Source organism: Cupressus sempervirens, chromosome 3 (assembly GCF_028749045.1).
Source record: "Cupressus sempervirens isolate cs-2001-9-10 chromosome 3, ASM2874904v1, whole genome shotgun sequence".
Taxonomy (NCBI): Eukaryota; Viridiplantae; Streptophyta; class Pinopsida; order Cupressales; family Cupressaceae; genus Cupressus; species Cupressus sempervirens.
This window is the reverse complement of record NC_143120.1, coordinates 805,331,667-805,353,968: the sequence shown is the minus strand read 5'-3', so window position 1 is coordinate 805,353,968 and position 22,302 is coordinate 805,331,667. Positions and strand designations below refer to the sequence as shown.

At 33.4% G+C, this 22,302-nt stretch overlaps 1 protein-coding gene across 1 annotated transcript; it reads left to right on the top strand.

Moving 5' to 3' along the window:
• The first annotated feature begins 233 nt into the window (after positions 1–233).
• LOC149569250 (putative pectate lyase 22) lies at positions 234–2,155 on the top strand. The gene is made up of 5 exons (XM_089817719.1): positions 234–411; positions 732–1,362; positions 1,490–1,593; positions 1,705–1,834; positions 1,934–2,155. Exons 1-5 carry the CDS (start codon positions 245–247, stop codon positions 2,153–2,155), a joined length of 1,254 nt encoding a protein of 417 aa, XP_089673845.1. The 5' UTR covers positions 234–244.
• Positions 2,156–22,302: the final 20,147 nt, after the last annotated feature.

Sequence of the window (22,302 nt, the reverse complement as noted above, 5' to 3'; positions counted from 1 at the left end):
TGAAGACAAGTTTCAGAATGTTTTATTGCAGCATACTGAAAAATATAGTTAAAAATACCGAACTTTTTCAGTTTCCGTGCAGCAATTGATTTCTAGGTATTGTTGTTTTTAGACTATGTAAACAGCCTAACTGCTATGCTATTCGGGATAACTTGCATGTAACGATATTGGGCGAATTTCTATATAAGAGAGGCTTAATCGTTAACCTGTCATATACCCATTTGCAAGTCTTTTCTCAACAAAAATGGCCACCAATCAAGTCTTTCAGCCATTGTTTCTTTTAGTTGCTCTATTTTTCTTAGAGTCAATAATGGCGAGGTCATTTGGAACCTCTGTAAATATGAGCAAGGCTAAAAATGGTGTTCAATATCATGTTGAGAAGCCGGAGCTTGTGGCTCAAATGGTAGAAAGGTATGAATTTCATTCTAACCTAGCAATTAATAACATTATAGTACTGTTTTAAACCAAAATAATATATGGTTCCAGAGTTGGTATGTGTCTAATGTATGTTTTGCGAGATTTTTAATTGGAATGACAGAGATTCATGATATATATAATAATAAGACAAGGACTCTACTTCATTCATATAACTGATTCTTAGAACATTCGATCAAAAAGATTTTTGTAATTTCTTGAATCATAGAACAATTTATTAATGTTTCAATTTTGTATTTATCTTTATATACCTAGTGGATCAGACAATTTACTAAGTTTGAGGAGATTTTGTGCAGGAGATTAAATAGACCTAGAAGGAATTTGCTGTCGTGTGGAACTGGGAACCCAATTGATGACTGTTGGCGTTGTGATTCCAACTGGGTTAATAACAGAAAGAGGCTGGCTGACTGTGCCATTGGATTTGGTAAAAACGCCATTGGAGGTAAAAATGGCAAATTTTACACAGTTACTGATCCCAATAATGATGACCCAGTTACTCCCCGTCCCGGCACTCTGCGCTACGCTGTCATTCAAACCGAGCCTCTCTGGATCATCTTCAAACAAGACATGGTGATTAAGCTGAAGGAAGAGCTTATCATGAACAGTTACAAGACTATTGATGGTAGAGGAGCCAACGTTCATATAGCAAATGGAGCATGCATTACAATTCAGTATGTGAGCAATATAATCATTCATGGAATCCATATTCGCGATTGTATACAAACAGGGAATACAAATGTGAGGAGTTCGCCAACTCATTATGGGTACAGAACAATGGCTGATGGAGATGGGATTTCCATCTTTGGAGGAAGTGCGGTTTGGATAGACCACTGTTCATTATCAAACTGTTCAGATGGACTTATTGATGCCATCAGAGGCTCCACTGCCATCACCATTTCAAACAATTATTTCACTCAACATAACAAGGTATTCAATTCAAATACTCATCTTCTGACAGATTTACAATTATTTTCATATTATACTAGGATACCGAAAGCCCTAATGGAAAATCAAATATTCGAATATAATATCGACTAGCTGGTTTTTATTACAGGTGATGCTTCTTGGACACAGTGATGACTATACCCAAGACGTTAATATGCAAGTAACAGTTGCATTCAACCACTTTGGAGAAGGGCTTGTTCAGCGTATGCCCAGGTAATAATAAAATCTCAATAAAAAATTTCCTTGTTTATAAAACTTGCTAAAGTATAAATTATCTCTATTCTGTACTGTTGAGGGCTAAAACATTGATGTTACTAAATGCAGGTGTCGGCATGGATACTTCCATGTGTTGAACAATGATTATACTCAGTGGGAAAAGTACGCCATTGGGGGAAGTGCAAATCCCACCATTAACAGTCAAGGCAACAGATTCCTGGCCTCATCCCACAAGGAGGTACAAATATTCATATCCAACTCTTGTCTAATATTTGAAGTATCTAGAAAGAATTAATGAATGAATAGTTAATAAATACTCTTGATGTCTGATGTCCAGGTGACAAAGCGTGAGAATGCAACAGAGGGGACATGGAGTAGCTGGAATTGGAGATCAGTGGGAGATCTGATGTTGAACGGGGCATTCTTTACAGCTTCAGGGGCAGGAGCATCTTCAAGCTATGCCAAAGCTTCGAGTACTTCAGCAAGACCATCCTCTGTTGTGGTCTCTATCACTGCAACTGCAGGTGCTCTCACCTGCACAAATGGCTCTCTATGTTAGAACACCAACATCATGTACTATACACACAAAGTATTAGGAATCCTATTTGGGAATTCTGTTTAGATAATCTAGGTTGTGGATTCAACTTCTGTTTTGTTTCTGATGTATGGATAAATGGTATTGTACATATTGCTAAATGTTATATAAACAGATTTAGAGAACTATAGATTTGTCTCAATTGAATCTTTAAAAAAATAAAAAAATTAAAACTCCAAATTAGCAGGCATGTGCACAATCAATCAGGTATGGTTTCCCTCTAGAGAAAATTTTGTTGTGATAAACTGTTGTTAAATATTTTAGATTTTTTTGTTTAAAGTCCAAAGGCGTCTTTTCTTAATTTGAAATCTGAGAGTATTTTAAGCACAGTGGAGTAAGTTCACGTTAATAAACTTTGACTATTTAACACTTTTGCACTAGGAATCAAGCCTTAGTGTGTGATGTTTAAGCCGTTCGTACCTCGCCAATGTCAAGAATAAATGCGTTTTCTTAAAGATTTTTATATAAAGGTGTAAAGTAATGTTAACAATTAAGTATTAGATCAAATATATAAAAATCATATCTGAAATAAAACAATATATGTGTATGCCATCAAGGTGTGTGAATTTTCATGGAGTCTAATTCATCTGTATAATTTTTTTTTTTTTTTATTCATTAAGAAATAAAAATTCAACCTCGAAACGTTCTAAATAAGTGCCAATCATCTTTGAATTAGACAACAATATACAAGTGAATAAGTGAATATGGGTTTGGTGTTTAATAGTAAAACTTCGTTAAATACAATAAAGCAAAAAAGACTTATTGAGAAAGCAACCTTATGTGAGTGAGTTTATATTTCTAAATTATTTTTTTTCATATTATATTATAAAGAATTTATTACATCTAAAATTATTTATATTTTCTTTATCTTCATTTATTTAATTTTTTACTGAAGCTTTTTATTTTAATTTTTATAAAAAAAAATGATTTATATCTCTAAATATTATAATTTAAACAAATATTTTATGTGGTATTTATTAAATTATTTTTAAAAGTATATTCTATTTATAATAAGATTTAAATTTTTGACATGTTCAAATTTAATCTAGAAGAATAAAAGTTAACATTAATAGGCTCACACCATCCCATTTCACCCATTTTCCATTGTAGAATGCCTATTGAAATTAAATAGTTTATATTTCTAAATATTTTTTCATATTATATTATAAATGATTTATAAGTAGTGTAGATATTTAAAAAAAATATATTTAAAGAAATGTCCATAGATATCAATTATAAAATGCTTAAAATTTGATTTATGACTGACAAATATATTTATATTTATATTTTTGAGAGTGACTTAAATTTTTATTTATTTATTTAAATTGATTAGTTATATCTTGACATGAGGATGGTTGTCAAATTTAAGCTAATGAACTAGCATTACAGGTGAATTAAATATTATTAGAAATAATATCATTCTAATAATATCGTTTAATAATTGAATAATTTGTTTAAAACATTAATTTTATAGAATATATATTTAACAAAATAATATATTATATAAACTCTTATGATCATCCATTGATTCTTAAAGTTTATTCTTTAATTATTTTAAATTCCTAGTTTTTATCATAAAATTTTAATCATTTTATTGGGTTTGTTTTATAATTTAGTTATATCAATTTTTTAAAAATAAAGATATCTAATATTGTGATGTCTATCTATATACTTTAGTAACGTATTGCTCTTGAAAATTTGTAACATTAACTAAGCATATATAAATAAGAATGCTAAATTAAATTCAATGGATAGTTAAATAGATAATAATAGGTAATTTTATGTTTTTATTGTGTTAAGTGGGAAAAGGATTTCATTAATTACAAACTAATACAAAATAATAAATAAAATATAAAAAGGACTTAGAACAAGTCCATTGAAGATCACCATAAAGATTTATATATAGAACATAAAATATCTAAAATTAATAGAGTTTAAAAGCATATAATACTAAAAAAGTTTAGAAAAAATAGTCCTTTGAGAATCTAATCCAAAAAATTTCCCAATAGGATGATGCATTCCTCCTTTAAGCCTAATGATGTTGTCTTACTCTTCTTTATCTTTATTTTTGTGTGCTTTTTCATAACCCTTATCACAATTCTCTACATTGAGTTCTTATTTATTCTAACTAGGCTCTCCATACCTTTCTCAAGGTATTTAATATATTCTTTATTTATTTCACCTCTAAGGAAATTGTGGAGGGGGTCTCTTATTATCCTTGGTTCTTATATCGTCCAACTCTATAGATATCACATGCCAATCTTGAAAATCCCTTGTATTTCCATTTTTTTTTTCTTTTCATCTTCCTAACCACCCTTGTGATGATTGAGAGTATTTGGACCTTTTAAGGCCTCATTGAATTGGGTCTCAATCTAGAGGAACATGTAAGAGAATATTCAAGCATAGGGTTTAGAGGATCCTTGTGTTTATTCATTTTTCTTGATTGGTTCTTCATTAAGTTAGGTGTATTATTCTTTTTTCTCACTAGTCCTCTCCAACCACAAGGTTTAGAGGATCCTCATGTATTTATTCATTTTTTTGATATCTACTCCATATATTTTCAAATTTTTTTTTTTTTTACAAATTTGCTAACCTCCATTCACCTAAGCACATGACTCTAGATCCTCCTTTACAAGATCACTATTAGATATGTCAATGGTAAGGTGAGAGTAAGGAGTAGGGATATTGTGAGGATTTCAATGATGGTTATTCCCTTACAATTGGGATTTTTTAGACTAGATATAATAGGGCTGCTAGTAGGTTCTTTTACCATCATCTAGTACCATTTTGGGGTTAATGCCTATCACTAATGAAAGTGTGTCATTTCTTATGGTAAATTTTTGTATCTTTGGCATGGATAGGTGACATTTCATAGGGAAATACTATAGGAGAATGATGGAATTTCTTTATTAAAGGAATTATTTTCTAGAAATTATAAGGGGTAGGAAAGTTTTAGTTATTATCAAGATAGGCATTTTGGGGTAGAGTGGGATTGAGAGGGGATGTTCTTAAAGTTAATGTAGAAATATGTATGGAATAAATCAGACCCTAGTGTAAATGATAGTAAATGCCTCCCAAAGTAAATTTATCTATAGACATGAATATAATTGTCATAAAAATAATACAAAACAAAAATGACAAGATTATGATGTCTTTAGTTATTAAGGAGGATAAAATGGTATACCTATTGTTAAAATAATTAGACATTTTCTAATTAACTCTATTCTACTTAAGCTAAACTTTACACATATAATAATTATTTTTTTAATTTATTATTATTACACAACCTAGGTTTTATCTTTTAGGGTTTTTTTAATCTCCTTTTATAAGAATTGATCTATCTTTGTAATATTGATTCACTTTTGATTAATGTAAATCTCTTTTTTGCTCATCAAGAATGTCTCATCCATGGATATGAGAATTCTAGCCTCCATAGATTTTGCTCTCTCTTTTTGTGATAGGTATTTGCATGCAGGTGATTTGTGGGAACTGTGGGGTTGATCTTTCATAAACTTCAACACGGTATTAGAGCTACAGATCTTCATGCCCATGTACTATTTGTGAGAGATTTGGCATCAATTTTTAGATCTATGGCTTTGAAAGTCCAATTTTTATTGGATATGGGGGGAACCTATTTTATAGAGAACTTTAAGCCCAAATGGACATCACTATTGAACTTAGAGCACTCAAAAACTCCCATTTCCATATTAAATACATCTAGTTTGGATGTTGTTGAAATTGAAGGAAAAAAATTTTGTACCTTGCCTATTAGACTTGGGCACACAAAATGAGACAAATACAATTTTTTATTTTTCCAATAAAAAATACAATCTGGGGTTTGTTTGTTTTTATAAAAAATTATTATGGAAATTTTTTTTCCAAAGCGATCATTCAATACCATGAGAACTCCTTGTTGGTACCATGCGTAGGCCTTTGGAGACCTCGACCAACATGCTTCTTGCATGTATCATACTAGTATGTGGGCTCTCTACTCACGAGCTCCTCCTATTGACCGTTAGTAGTCTTTTTTGGCTAAGCATTTTTTTTGGGAAGTGCCATGCCCTTTCCAAGAGTATGTATTAGCCATTTAGTGGCTCACATATTTTTCTAAAGTCCGTGGGCTTTGTGTTGGGAGGTGCTCCACCAATCACAATATTTTTGGAAGGTACCCACAATCTAACATGAACCTGCGATTTAGAGGAGGCATTTTTTCCAATTTTTTCAAAGGTTTGTGGCATTTTATGGAATTTTTTTGGGGAGGTCTTTTTGTTGAATAAGCACTTGTATTGGATCAATCCTCCATTTTGTAGTTAGGTCACAAGAAGAATTTTTACCCCTATCCCCATCCTTTCATGACTACACCACATTCCTTGTATTTTGTGCCACTCTTGTAGGAATCTCAACCTCCTTGTGGTAGAATTTCTTTGGAGCAAGATTTTGGAATTTTTTTGAAAAGATGAGCCCCCTAGTTTCAAATTCCCCTACAAGGCTTCTAGTCTTGAGCCTGATTATTTTTGACCCTCCCGTAGGTCTAGATCAAACCCTGTTCTTTGACTGAGAAGGGGCAGGAAATCAGGGAGAGAAATATAATTATATTTTTGAACTTCCTTATGCTTGAAGTGCACATACCCCCAATCTTGGAATGTGCACGTGAGCATGTGTGCACCCTCAAAGATGCACACCTATGGAGGTGTGTATAAGGAAATACACTAGGGCCTATATTAGACCCCAACCCCCCTCTCCTTTCCATATTTTCTCTTGCCTCTATTCTAAAGCCGTTCCTCTACACCCTTTAGCACTATGCTACTCTGCTCATCCATTACACAAACATCAAACCTAAGGTAAAGACCTCCAAAGAGGTGTGCATATGCACACCTCTAAAACACAAAAAACATAAAAAGAACCTAAAATAAGATTGTCAACCATAATGAGGTGTGCATTTGTGTACCCCTAAGAGGTACCCATGAGCGCACCTCCAATTGAAAACTTAGACTAAGACCCCCCCACTTGCACAAGCCTATTGTGCACTTGCACACCTTGGTGCACATGTGCACTAGTGCACAACTATGCACTAAGCCATTCTAAAGGCTAAATAAACAAACTAGCATGCCTATAAGGGTGCACTAGGTGCGCTAAAGGCACAACTACCCATTAGGGGGGAGAAAGTGCACCTTTTTGTCTTTTCTGAATGGTTTGACCCATTTTCTGATCAGTCTAAGTCCCATAGACTCTCTTTTGGATATTTCAACATAAGGTCACTAATGTTTGATTCTTTTGTGTAGATAAAATGGTGTCATCATCATCTTCTATGGATGAAAAAATGACATTGAAACTTGTTGCATTCAAGTACCAAAGAGCACCTAAGAAATCAAGATTCTAGGATGGACACATGGAGATCTGAGATACTGAGTTAGGTCACATCGACTAGAATGCCTTTTTGACTATTTTTCTATAAATTTAAAGAGAGGCCATGATGAAATTTGCATTGATCCAAAGTGGATTGGTTAACACAACATCACACCCCACATCAATTCAGTCTTTTGAACTAATTATGATGTTGGTGGAACACTATGTGACTGAGGAGAAGGTCGTAAATAACATCACATGAGAGATAGTCCTAAACCTTTGACCTCACAACATTGAGAAAGTATTCCATCTTCCTAGTGCAGATCAATACCTTCAAATTTCATGTGATAGATCAAAAAGGTGGTATAGAGAGAATGAGAAAGAGGCAAAATAACTAGTGCAAACCACATTTTTGATTGACAAGACACCTTTGGGCCAAAGAGTAGGCATGGTGGATATGACCAAGGATATATGAAATATGATGTCAAATACTTGATTGTCCTCCTTAGCAAAGTAATGGTCCTTACTATAGTGGGTTACCTACAAACATGGATGGTTCACTTTATTGAAACCTTAAGGACTACAAAGATGCCCATTGATTGGGCCAACATCCTAAGTAACAACTTGGATGAATAGCTATTTGCCGTCAAAATAGACCCTCATTTTTACATGACATTATACATGGTATACCTCCTAGCGGCCATAACCATTGACTATCTAGGGCTATATAGAAAGGGAAGCATGCAAGATGAAAATGGTTGGCCCTATATAGTATACCCACAACTAGGGAAAATGAAGCTCCCACTATAGAGTGTGGAATACAAAGTAGTCAATGATGGATTCATTTTTTCCATCATTTGATTCATTGAAGGAGATTATGTGAAAATAATGCCAGTAGAGGCAATAGCTAGAATCACTAAAGTAGGAGCCTACTACATTCAGTTCAAAACATTCATGTACCTTTGGATAGTTGGTATTCTTCTGTGCCCCAAAAAGCTCCCAAGATATCCTTCAGATCGATCGATACTCTTAGAGATGGCCCACCAACTCACTTCTCTTTATGACAAAGTGAGGAAACAAAACAAGAAGACATGGGTTTGGCCAATCACAATTGGCACATTGAAGGTAAAGAAAAAGGACATTTTTGCCTTTGATTTAGAATGAGATCAATATCCCTAGGAAGAATAACTCTCCTCTCCCATATGTTGACAATATTGGGATGGTGCAACTCCTGGTAGGAAAAGAGTTTGTCCATGTTGAAGCTCTATAAGACCATTGAATGATTGTAATAGATGACTATGATGTTCGCATCAGGGACTATTGTACGGTGAGTCTATATCTAGTAGAGAATGTGCTGAAAATGAAGATTCCTCTAAATGTCGTACAAAAGGATGCCCCAAAATTCATGGATCCTTTGTATAACACATAAAAAATCGATGATAGGCTAATCATGAATTCAAAAATAGGACGAGAGGAAAATGATGACATAGATCATTGGTCTAGATGTGTGGTTAAGCTAACAAGGGAATGGATCTAAAAGCCATTTTGGATGGATCTAGTTCCCTAGGCCATATCGTTGCAAGCCACAACCAAGCCTCAAAAAGTTAAGGTTGGTAAGGTCACCATACCAACCAACCTCACTCAATCTTCGATAAGGATGGAAATGGTACATCAACATGAGCAAGATATTGAGTACTTCAAGGTAGATAAGGGGAAAAAGAGGAAGAGGGCACACCCTAGGGAAAAGAAACAAGTGGTTAAGTCCAAAACAACACCAACTCAGTAAGAGCCAAAGACAATAGACCATCCTCAAGCTAAGTAGGAGAAACCTCCAAAGCAAGCACAACTAGAGAAGGAAGAGGAGGAAAAACTAGAGGAACAAGGGGTCCCACTATTGAGAACTTCAAAGGAAGAAGCCCCCCCTCATCTCCAAAGAGAGAGAGAACAAAAACAACTATGGTGGGTGCTTAGATGAGGAGATTACTAAAGAAGAATACTCCCTACCCATAGGTTCTAAAGAGTATCCCGAAAGTAGAGGATGAGGAAGAAGGGGAATACATAGAATTTATCCCTTTGAGCCAGAGAACCCACTCAACTAGAGCCCTAGAGGAATAGAGAAGAAGAAGCCCTACATAGATACCTCAATTCATTCCAAGAGAGCCTATCCAAGTATCAACTTTAGAAGATGAACAAAAAAAGTGGATAGTAGAGATGGAGGGTGATAGAACATATATTTTCAACCTCTTAGACTTTGATTTTATGCCAGTGGACACCAAGTTAGTGGGTCAAAAGATAAGAGATATTCCGATGAGTGAGCCTTTAGGAAATGATTGGAATTAATTGCCTCCTCTACCTCAAGGACCTCTGGGTATTCCATCAACACCAAAATAAGATATGACCACCACTGTGGATAAAGGGTTAGTAGCTCCACCTTCTCCATTGATACAAGTAGAATAAAAAAATCAAGAGACCAAGGAGAGAGAATACTAACAGCTTCATGTCATGATGATGAAGTATCTGAAGAGGGGAAATAGAAGAAATTCAACCAACTCCCCTAGATAGAGAGGCTAGATCCTTAGCCCAAAAAATAATAAAAGCTCCTTTCAAAGATCCTCCTTAACACAAGAAGACTCCAAAGTGGAGTGATAAGGGAAAGAAGCATGCTTCAACACCAACCTCTTGAGCCAAGTAAATGTCACCTATGGGGATACACCATCATGGCTGAAGAGGGAAGTCATATTTCAACAGAAGAAGAAGTTGGAGATGATAGAAGAGGAGAGAATGAAGGAATTGATGAAAGTGATAAAAGAGGCTTGAGCAACCTAAAGGTGATGTTAGAAAACTTTCCTTCATCATGAAGAATCAAGACTAACACCTTCTTACTCATATCACCATTCCTCCTCCTCATGTCAACACCGAAGAACTAAATCCAAAAGATTACCAAATAAAGGAGGTCATGTTGGAAAATCCCATGGTGGATACAACCAAAGTATTGATCACTACAGGCCTAAAGGAGGTATTCCAGCACATGGATTAGGATGAATCAGAGTTGATAACACTGTACAAGTAGAACAAGCAACTTAGAGGCTACATGAATGAAGTAGTAGGAGCCATCCACCTAGAAAATCTAGAGGTTGCTCTTGGAGATGCATTGGGCAAAAAATAAACGGGCCCACATATTGATTAATTTTTGGAAGCATGTCAACAATGGTGTGATGGTTTTGAGGAAAAAGGGATGAAAATAATATAGGCTAATTTGAACATGTTGATCCACATCTAGTCAAATTTCGACAAGTTGGTTTCTATTGTGAACCAAGATTTTGGGCTGATGGATGATGTACTCGGGCCAAAGATCTACAAGACAAGCATGAATAAAATATCAATCTTTTAGAGGAATATTTGAAGAAGCTTTGTCAAATGATGATATAAAAAAAGCATTCAAAATCAAAGAAGCATTGTTGGAACTAGATACCAAGCTTGAAGATTTGATAGAAATGAGAATAGAAGTTAGCAACTACCGATAGTTAGTAAAGAATAAGTATGATGCTTTAGATTTATTGAAAGCTGGTGAAATGGCAGAGATAATAAAGGAATTCAAGAATAAACATCCAAACATTATTTTGGTGTAAAGAGGGAAAAAACCTAGATGCTGGAAATTGAATTTTGACACTTAGAATATTTTTTGGTTTTTCAAAAATTGTCACCAAGGTGCACAAGTGTGTAGGTGCACTTTTTACAGAGGTATGCTGATAGTTTTGAGCAATAAGTAGTGCACTGACAGTTGCTAATTTAGAGCATTTCATGCACTAGCAATGTGTTTTGATGGTAGTTCAACTCCTAGAAATTCCTAAAGAAGGTCAAGCTTTCATTTTTAGAACTTCCAAATCATATTACAACTTCCTTCTTCTTATTCTTTTATTCTTTTGTGTCATGAAAAAGGATCATGTACCCATTAATGGATATAAACAAGGGTAGAGACCTATTTAGCACCATTTAGAGAGTCAATTTGTACATAATTAGATTTTTTTTATTAGTTTTAAGCATAAGTTTGTATTTAAAGAGCTCTCACTCCCAACACAAATGGAGAAAATGATTTTGTATAAATACATGGATGTAATATGTAATATATGCTATTATTTTGATACAATAATATATGCTATTGGTGCTCTCATTCAGAGTACAATTATTCTTTTTGGAGTGTGCTATTTTTGTGAATGCATGTTCATGAATAATAATGGAGCCAATGGTTGTATTGCACTATTATGATCACACAATCTTTTAGTTTTGGAGTTTTCCTTGTGTTAACAAATTCCACTGTTGTGACAAATTGGAGAAAGGATCCTCTTTTTTCTTGCATAATATTTTATCTCATATGGTGTACTTCTTGTGGCCTTGTGATTTAATGAAACATGAAACATCTTTTGGTTATTCTTGAAGTTCCCATTGATGATTGCATCAGTGGAGTTGAGAAAGCACTGCACTTCTAATTTCACTTGTTTCCTACCCAATCCTTTTGATAATTTAAATCATAGAAGTGTTATTACCTTGGTTTATGTCCATTAGAAATCTCCCCTTCAGTTATTTTCTCAAATCTCTGGTTGCTCTATCTTTTCTATTTTCTTTTAAAAACACTTGGTTAAAATAGGAATTCATATAGTTTCATTGGTAAATTGTATTCATCATAGAATTAAAAAAATGTCTTTTGTGGTTATATTTCAGACAGCAATAGATTGTCCAGATTGGTTTGAACAAGCAAAGGCTTCCTAGTGAACATACACATTTATCTTCAATTGACTTACCAAGTAGGTTGAAAAACCCACCCAGAACCTTGGAGTTGGTTTGTGATCATATTTTCAAGGGAGAGATTTGAAAATATCCATGTCATTCAACATTGTGCAAAATGATAGCTCAAAACTATATTTTCTCAGAGTTTGTGGGCATGGGAAGCCATTTTAGGTAGAGAATTTTTGAGTTTTGAGTTTATGCCCATGCCTTTTTTGTACTCTAACCTACATGAGCCATGTGGAGCCTTGCTCACCTTACCCACAAGTTGTGATTATTTTACCATGCTTTTTCCTTCATTAGAAGGCATTTTTTTAAAATAGTTTTTTATATGTGAATGGGCATTTTGGCCCTCATGCAATACCAAAGGAGGCATGGTTAGCACTAACTCCTATGTTAGCACCAATGTAAGAACCATAAACTCATGTTCCACCATGGATAGAGCATGCACATTGGGTACCATAGTTTTTTGGAAAAAGAAGGGTATTTATTTTTGGCCTCAATTTTTGCCCCACAAACTTTGCCGATCATTGGTTCATGACATGTTCAAGGATTTTTTGTGGGAGGAGTTTTTAGGCTATTTGTTAGACTTCGAACAAAGGTTTTTGGAGGTAATTTTGCATGAAGTTTTCGGTGAATATGTGGTTTGCACTATGATGGTCACCACACCTTGTCAATGCCAATCACCTTGCCATTTGTTTGGGGAGCAACAGATTTGTTTTTGGTTCATGTGCACTAGCAACATGCTCAATATTGTTTTTGGCATGTTCTCATTAACAACTTGTTTTTGTGGATGCCATGGTTTTGAACAAATCACAAGGCATGATTTTTGTGCCATGAGAGTTCATGCATAGGCTTGTCTCTCCTAGCAAGCATTTTGGTCTAAAGGTCCTTTCCATGCACCACAAGTTTTTATGACCATGTTAGCCTAGTCAACCTTCCAAATGTGATCAATTCAAGGAAAGCTACCAATGACTTAGTTGCTTGAGAAAGAACGTGTCTGTATTTGTCCACCAATTTTAGGATATATTTATCAATAATTGTTGATGTATGCAATGGTGAGGGCTTGATTTGCACACCCTTGGAGGAAGCACATTGAGAAGCACTATTAAGATTATTCTCAACTAGCACAAGTTTTTTGAGGTACAATACATGTAATCAACCACTCCCATCGATTAGACCTTTTCTTTGTCATGATAGTAGTACCTAGGATGCCACACAAAGGAGATTGCATAATTTTTCAACCTTGCCAATGATGTTTTGGCTTCATGACTTTTTTTGGAGGGTTCTTGGGAACTTTTTTTTCTTTGAAAACATGCATTATCTTCTTGGTCACTGAATTTTTCTTCTACAAATGACCCTTTATTTTTTGGCATAGTTTTTTTGGTGACTGGATTTTTTTCCAATAGGGGTCCTTTTCTAGGTAGTTTTCTGCCTCGATAGTTGTTTGCCTGTCAAATTTATGCTCATCACTAGTTGACATCATCACTACATCAACACTCATGTCACCCCTTCTAGATCTATTTGGACTTCCCTTCACATTTTTTCTCACATCTCGAGCATACAGACTTCATTTCCCACAAATAAGATATTGCCAAAAATTTGGTTTTGAGCTTGTCATAGTGGTGTGGGTAATTTTTAGTTTTGATGCATTTTTTTGGTTTTTACTACTATCAAAGTTAGTGGTTCTATTTTTTAGTTTGAAAGACATATCTTGAGCATTTGATCTCCAATTTGGGAATTATTTATATCATTGGAAATGTCTTTTAGAGCTCCTTCCAGTGATGCTAATTGTTTTTCTAGATTCCACTCTAGGTACATTCTATTTAGTTTTTTGTATTTTTGCATTCTGGTGGATATCTTGGTTTTTTTAGGCCCGAGGATTGATTTCATTGCTTTAAATGATTTTTCATAGGTTGTACTATCTATTGTATCACCCTTATGTCTCTTCTAGTCTATTTAGACATCACTTATATGCATTAGATTGCAAACACACTGAGATAAAGTGTCATATTGCATATGTATTTTTATTTAAGTTATTTTTCCTTTATTAGCCTTCTAATTCAAGCAATGTCATTTGAGAACATTGTATTCTTGTGAATCATTATATCTTGTGACTTATTGTACATGTACTACTCTGATTAAAGTGCCATAGGGGGTTGATGTTTTGCCTTTGGTTTCCATTTTCGTTTGTCTTTAAGTATTCCTTCCATGACATTAGCCCCATGAAGTGTCTAAGATTGATCACCTCAGTACACATATATGTATGAAATTTTGTGCATCTTGATCATGGTTCCTTGACATGCAATTCTATTGGCCCAGTTTTTCCATTACCTATCATGTCACCCGTGTCTTCATTAGGGGGGTTCTTTTGTTGGTTCTTATGCTTACTTGGTTTTATGGAGTGAGCTATGTATTCAAAATTTCTTCTTATATACTAGTCAAATGTAGTGGCTGGGTACCTATGCATTTTGGTGAGATGGATTATTTACCTTATATATAGTCTTCTTTCCATTCCTACTTTGGATGGAGCCTTGCATGTTCAATTGATCTGTATCTAAAAGTTAATTTATTTTCCTTTATGTGACTTCTAATTCAAGTAGTGTCTTCTGAGAGAACTCATGTAGACTATAGTAATCTCTATCTAGCCAGGTTTTATTTTAGTGGACGTTCTTCAGATCACTAGTTAGTGTTTGATAGAGCTTTAAAACTTCTACATACTTCAATGGTGTTCTACATGATCATCTCTTTTGTTCCTATCTTTTGGAAAATTCTCTAGTTTGGAGGCTTCTTTAGTCCTTCACTAGTTCTTTCAACATTTTTTCCTTCTCTTTTTGGAGTAGGGTTTTTCCCATGTGGCTTTCTCCATTTCTCCTCTTTACATAGACTTGGTTGTGCTTGGGTACCTCATTAGGACTTATTTGTTAGGACCCAATTCTACTTTTAGTAGTATTTTCTAGGTTTTTAACTACTCCCTAAATTTATCTTAAAGGGGGGTGTTAGAGTAATTAGATATTCTCTATTTTGTTCTCTATTCTAGTTAAGCTAAACTTTAGACATATAATAATTAATTATTTTATTAATTATTTTCATGAAACCTAGGTTTTACCTTTTAGGGTGTTTAATCTCTTTTTTATAAGGATTGATGTCTCTTTGTAATATTGATTCACTTTTTATTAATAGAAATCTCTTTTTTGCTCATCAATAATGTCTCATATGTGGATCTGGGAATTCTAGCCTCCAGAGCTTTTGCTCCTCTCTTGCTGTTATAGATATTTGCATGCAAGTGATTCTTGGGAATTGTGGGGTAAATCTTCAATCAAAACACATATATTGTTGCAAAATGACCCTCTAATGTGAATAAATTTATCAATTAGTAGTGTAGATTTCTATAAAGTCTGTACACCTTTCATATGTCAAGGATCCCTTTCTCAATGGATCAAAGTGTTCTTTTACAAGCCCTTTTTTTATCTGAATCCCAAGCTTCCTAGACACGTTTCATGTTGTCAAAAAATTGATGGATGCATGAGGAGTCTCTCAACCTCAAAACTTCTATTTGTGTTGATCTACCCTTTTATCTTTTTGAGGTGACATTTCTCATTAGTATAATATGGAGTGACTTTATATATTGGGTTTTTATTATGTTTGGACATGCAACAAGTAGATCAAGGTTGTACAATGCTAGAGAGTCATAGAATTTTCTCTAAAACCCTTGGAAAATGATTTCTCAAGGTGATGGTCCGAATGACATGGGTATATTTTTATGATTTTAGAATCTTGTCATTTTATTTTTGGCCTATTAGAAGGGGTAGTTTTCTCTATTTCAAGGGTTGGGATTTTTAGTTATGACTATACTCATATTTTGACCAATTGGATATGTTTTCTAGTGTAATAATGAGATAGCATACTTGAATACTTTATTACCAACTACATTCATGTTAATGAAAATTTGAATATTCTCAAAATGTTATTTTTTAGTTTTGGTTCATGTTGAGTACACTAGTAGTTTGTGTCAATGTTGAGTATTTACTATCTTAAATAAGACTCTAGTATTTGTGTGTTTAGATTTTGTTCAATGATGGATCATGTTGAATGTCAAACATTATAATTGAAATTAATTATGATAAAAATGTGCTTACTATGAGTGAGGTTATAGAAAACAAATAGATGAATAGGAATCAGTGACTATTTTTTTATTTTTCATGCTTTATATATCCATCCATGAAATGATATGAATGCTTTCTTATGTATCAAGGATCTTGTATTTAATTTTGCATTCTGACAATGATAGGATTGTGGTATACTATCCTAATTCATAGGACAATATTGTATTCAAATGTTATGCATTATCTTTGTTAAGAAAGATTGTGAGTAAGTAGGAATATGATTTGGTGCATTGCCTCTATTTTATTAATTTATGATCTCTCCTTTCACCCAACTACTCATGCAGAACCACCTCCTTAATGGGCTAAAGATTATCCAATGAGATAGTCACCCTTTTTCTTAATTAGCATATCTTATTCCGTGTGTTCTACTTTACCAAGAATTTGGATTGAGTCCACCCTCTTGCTAAAGTGGGGGTAAATGAAACATCTTAACTTTGAAGTAATCCAATCTAATGAAGGTTTAGCACATATTAAATGTGAGTTCAGCATGTTCTCCACCTCTTTTATTTCTTTCCCCTTTTTTTGTCCTTTATCCTAGGTGGAATTTGGGTAAAACTTAATAGATGTCCTTTAAAGCTCCTATTTTCATGGTGATGAACTTGAGGTAGGATCATTTTTCTCCTAGGTCCTTCCTTTCCATCCATATTTCCACTTGGAATTCAAACCTAGCACGAAAACATGATTTCTTCATAATTAGGGCATGATTTCTAGATTTTGAGACCTCTTTTAAGGTTCCTAGATTGTCCATAGGGTTTGTGCATTGGAAATTAGGCATGCATTATGCCCATTATGTGTCAAGGGAATACTCCACCCCTAACAAGCTAATCAGGAGTGAACTGTGCCCTTGATAGGGCTCTATTTTGGCCCTTATTCTATGAGTCTTTTGTTTTGACAATTGGGTACAAACTCATTTTTTAGTAGTCTTGTGGTAGTTAATTGACTCTGATCTTTATTTAAGCCCTTCCATTTCCTCCATTTTTCATATCTACCCATCAAATTCTCTAGCATCCACAGTTCAATCTATTAAGTAATCTTGCATTCAAGTTTAAGCCTTCAACATCCATTCAATCATTCTAAGAAATTGAAGGGGTTTATCTTGAAAGATCTTCTTCAAGGTCTTTTGGTACATCTTCCACATTCATTCATATTCATCTTCTTGGTCCAAACCCATTGGTAGAGAGGATCACATTACATTTGATTCAATAGATTTGATTTTGTAAGGTGAATTTGTATATTTACTTTTACATACATGTTATTTTAATTATTTCAATTGAAGATTAATTCCTAAACTAGGGTTTGACCAAGGAAAATCCCCCATCAACAAAAAAACCTTTTTTTATTGTAGGTGGGTATGTGCAGGATCATGGTCAACCAAACTATACTCTTAAGTGACAATAAAAAGTCAACAAATTAGGGTTATGTCAACTTGATGTGCAATTTTCTACTTGTTATAGACTTTATATCAAAAATTTGAGAGAAAAGAATCTCTAGGAAATTAAATTTAGTTTCTAAACTACTAGGCCTTATCTAAAAATAAATAAAAATTGATAGATCAAAATTTTAAATTTTAATGCAATTGTACAAAAATTGTAGGACAAATATAAGAAGTAGACATATGTCTGACCACCTTAATCAAATAGAAATGATAATATTTTTTATTAATATTCTATATATAAGAAGTAGACTCATGCTTGGATGTGACACATATTTTTGGGTATTTTTAATCTAAATAAATAAATAAATATTAATTTAATACTTTAGTATTTTTGGAATTAAAAAACTCTCATGCTTGACCACCTTAACTAATTCTAAACTCTACAAAATTTAATTGTTTTTGTTTCCTTATAGTAGAAGAAACATTTAATGTGATGCATCTTTTGGGTTTCAAAAATGTTATACCATTTGAAAGTTATAGTTGTTTTTCAAGTAGTGTGTCAATTAACACTTTATACGTAACTCTATTAGAAAATACATAATAAATACTTGTACTGAGCTTGTAATTTGATAAAAATTACATTTATGGAAAGATAAGAAGATTCTTAAAAGGCCCTTTTCATTTCATCAAATTTTGGTGGAAAAAAAGTCATCACCTACATGTTTGAAGTAAGAAAAACAAACAAGAATAGGCAAAAAACATATTTTTGGGACATTTTGAAAGTTGACTATATAGGGTTGGTATCAAAAGATATAGTAGGCCTTATAAAGGTATTAATTGTTTTCTTTTAGTATCAGGATGAGTGGGAAAAAAGTTCGAATATATTTTGAAATAATTTAAAGGATTTCAGAACTACATCTTTTTCAAATCACCACTTTTTGGCACACCATGATCTTGCACATACCTAGGTGGTGGATTCTAGATCAAAAAATAGGTTGTGGATTCTAGATCGAAAAATAAGTTGTAGATCAGAGTACCTTTTTTGAGATTCTCCAAAATTGTGAAGAAAGAATCAATGTTGGAGATAATCAATTATGGTTGCATAGACACTTGATGCACTAGTTTCCCCTAACAAATCACCAAAAGATTTTTGGGCTGTGTATGTCCTGTAGTTTTAGGCCCAGATTTGAAGATCTCCTATTTTTATCATTACAAAAAGCATAAAATATATTTCAAAGGTCAGTTCTTGTTCCTCATTTTTCATTTCAACATATCTTTATTTAGCATACAAACATATTGTAGATCTTGAGGATTCTAGGTTCTCTTTCCCCTATTATCCTAGATCTAGCCTTGCATTGATGCTCCTTGTTCAATTGGTTGGCATTAATCTTGCTAGACCTAGTTCCTCAGAATTGGGATTGAAATGTTCCTATTTCCTTATCTCCCCTTTCTATATCACACACTCACAATAAAAGAATAGACAAAACAAATGTATGCATAGGATTATGTGATGAACTTAGGTTTTATGTGCTTGACTAACATTTCCCATGACAGAGATACCTTGCCCACTGTAATTTTCCCTCTAATCAAGGGTTTCTACATGACCAAATGAGTGTATAATGTGTTATGATTTTATGTTCATGTTTACATGGTCGATGCAATTTAGATTAGAAAAAGTTACTTTCATTTACAAGCATTGTAGAAAATGTTATGTAATTATCGAGTTAAAGAAGTGAAGGTGAAAATTCTAAACTTCTACAAGGAAAAAGTTTTTCAAGGATACTGATTACCCCCCCCACCACCCTTGGCATCCCACCTTTCCTAATATTTCAACATGTGCTTCAAATAACCATAATAAGGTTATCTCATGAGTCTAGAAAATAATATAATATAATATAATATAATAAAAGCATGCATTTATCTTGATCATCAATCTTATCACCAAAAAAATTCAACTGAGTAATTAGTATATTTAATGAATTCAAGTGATCAAAAACTAATTTCCGTCCTCCATTCTCAAAGAATACAAATTCTTTGTTAGAAACAACATATTTACCAAGAATATCCCTTAATAAATATCACCAAGCTTCTTCCAAAGAATAACTAACATATTCTCTTCATGAACATTCATGAGTACACAATCAGCCAAATAGAGTCTTATCAAACCCTTGGCTTTTCAATCCATCTTATCCCAATCTTTTTGTGATGTAGTTTGAGGTTTCATTGAAGAAATCACAACCCATATATCTCTATCTACAAGAATGTCTTCCATGTTAAGTTCCCACAACTCAAAATTGATGCCATTAAAATTATCAATCTCTACTCAATTAGATTTGCTTGTTATATCTAACATGCATAAATATTATGAAAAAAATCCTCTCCAAAACTCCCATTGAAACCTATCTACCCAACAATAGTAACAAAGCTATCTAGGCTCAGATACCAATTGAAAGGAAGCCAATTTTTTTTGAAATGATAAATCTAATAGGAGAAGGAGATGAGAAGGAGAAGCCTCTACAAATAACTAAAAGTAAAGGTGAGGATATGAGTACTATGGATGAAGAAGAAGAAGAAGGAAAGGGTAAAGAGATAGTGGTTTTTGATCCACAAGAGAGTAAAAGAAAATAAATTTTAATAGTTGAGCCTCAAGTGAAGAAAAGCCTAAAGATAATCACTAAGCCTAGCCATACCCCACCAAGGGTCACTAGGTAGAGGAAAAGAGCGTCTACCACTATGACTAATGTCAAGCCAAAGAAAGGAGTAGATAAGGCTATGAAACCTATTTAGAGGAAGATTTTGACAAAGTGGAAGAGTATTGTTGATGAAGAAGAGTAGAGAAAACCTATGAAGAAGCAAAGGAGAAGGCTTTTAATTGAAAATGATGAAGATTATGAAATATTAAAAAATTTAAAAGATACAAGTCACTTTAGATTTGCAGTATTGTACAATCCCCCACAAGTAATTGAAGAGATATGTCACAACATTAGGGAAAGTGTAGGACTATTAGGATTTCATTCTACTAAGTATGATAAATTGGATGTTGTTGATAAGAAAAAAGTTGATGAAGCTACTTTGGATATGATGGCTAAGTTCAAATGCACCCCATTGGAATTAGGAAACATGATTCCTAATGAATTTTGTGCCAAAGTTGATGAGAGGTGGAAATTTGTACTTAGGACTGAAAGACAAATTAGGGATGGTGCACTTGCCACTATTATGCCATAATTGAAAAGGAGAAAAATTGCAAAGGAAATAAAAGATTATACTAAGAATTTTTTTACTAAAACTAAGAAAAAATTGAACTTGTAGTGGAAGAAAGTAGAGTTATAAGGAAGAATATATATGGATTGGTTCTTGCAAATGAAAAGAATAATGGGGATAAAGAAGATGAATAGATAGAACTATAAAATCATGAATATTTCAATGGTTATATGGTTCAACAAGGTGGAGAGAAAACTCAAATAGTTACAATAGAAGATGAGCCTAAGGAGAATCTAGTGAAGGCTGTAATGAATGAAGAAATTGAACCAAAAAAGGCTATGCTAGCTAAGCAAGATCAAACCAAGGAAGTGCCACTCATGAAGTCAACATAAGAGTGTTGGAAACTTACAATTGGAAAAGTTGTTTTTTTCGGTCATTGATGTCAAATCTATTGATAAGACATATTGCTAGCTAATCTAAATGTCATATCTATTTTATTGATGAAGAAGATTTGAGAAATTGCTCATAATAATAGTACCTAAAGGAAAGGTTGAGTTATGAAAAGGAAGCTAAAATGGACATTTGATTAGATAGAGTTTGATAAAGAAAAGTGATTGTTTATGTCAAGAAAGTTAAGCCAAACTAAGAAATAGAGTAAAAGGCTAAGGAATGTTGAGTGATGCTAGTGTCAATTAAGCCATAGTTAGTTAGAGAAAATCTAGTGTTGATCAAGCATTAGGATCAACTAAGAATGATAGATGATGTTGAACCAAAATTTTTACAGTGATCAAGTAATTTAGTGATGACTGAGTGTTTGAATTTAGAGATTGCTGAGTAACAATATGAGAATGAATTTGAGGAAATTGTGAGATCTAGCTGACTTAGTTTATTTCTTAGCAGATGTAATCCATGTTGAAGATAAGAGTGATGAGTTGGATGAATAAATTTAAGGTGAGGATTGGGTAAAGACCTAATAGATGGTTTCTAGAGAAGTTTCTAGATGAAGATAAATAAGATGGATAGATACAATGAATCATATTGAACCTAATTGTAAACCCTAAGATCTATGGTGATGATGAAAAATAATAAAGAAATAAATGTCTATTTAAAGAGGTACAAAGTTGAACAAATGTAAGTGTGTGGGTGCAAGTGTATGTAAGAGTTGCATATAGAAGGTTGATCAGAGAAGCACAAGTGTGAGAGTGAATGCAAAGCTAAAGAAGATTTCTTATGCAAATGCT

Bases quoted from the DNA above. Each gene is read 5' to 3' on its own strand.
- LOC149569250 (XM_089817719.1), top strand. From the start codon at position 245: ATGGCCACCAATCAAGTCTTTCAGCCATTGTTTCTTTTAGTTGCTCTA. The intron at 1,363-1,489 runs GTATTCAATTCA...TTTTTATTACAG, and splicing joins ATTTCACTCAACATAACAAG to GTGATGCTTCTTGGACACAG. The intron at 1,594-1,704 runs GTAATAATAAAA...TACTAAATGCAG, and splicing joins CTTGTTCAGCGTATGCCCAG to GTGTCGGCATGGATACTTCC.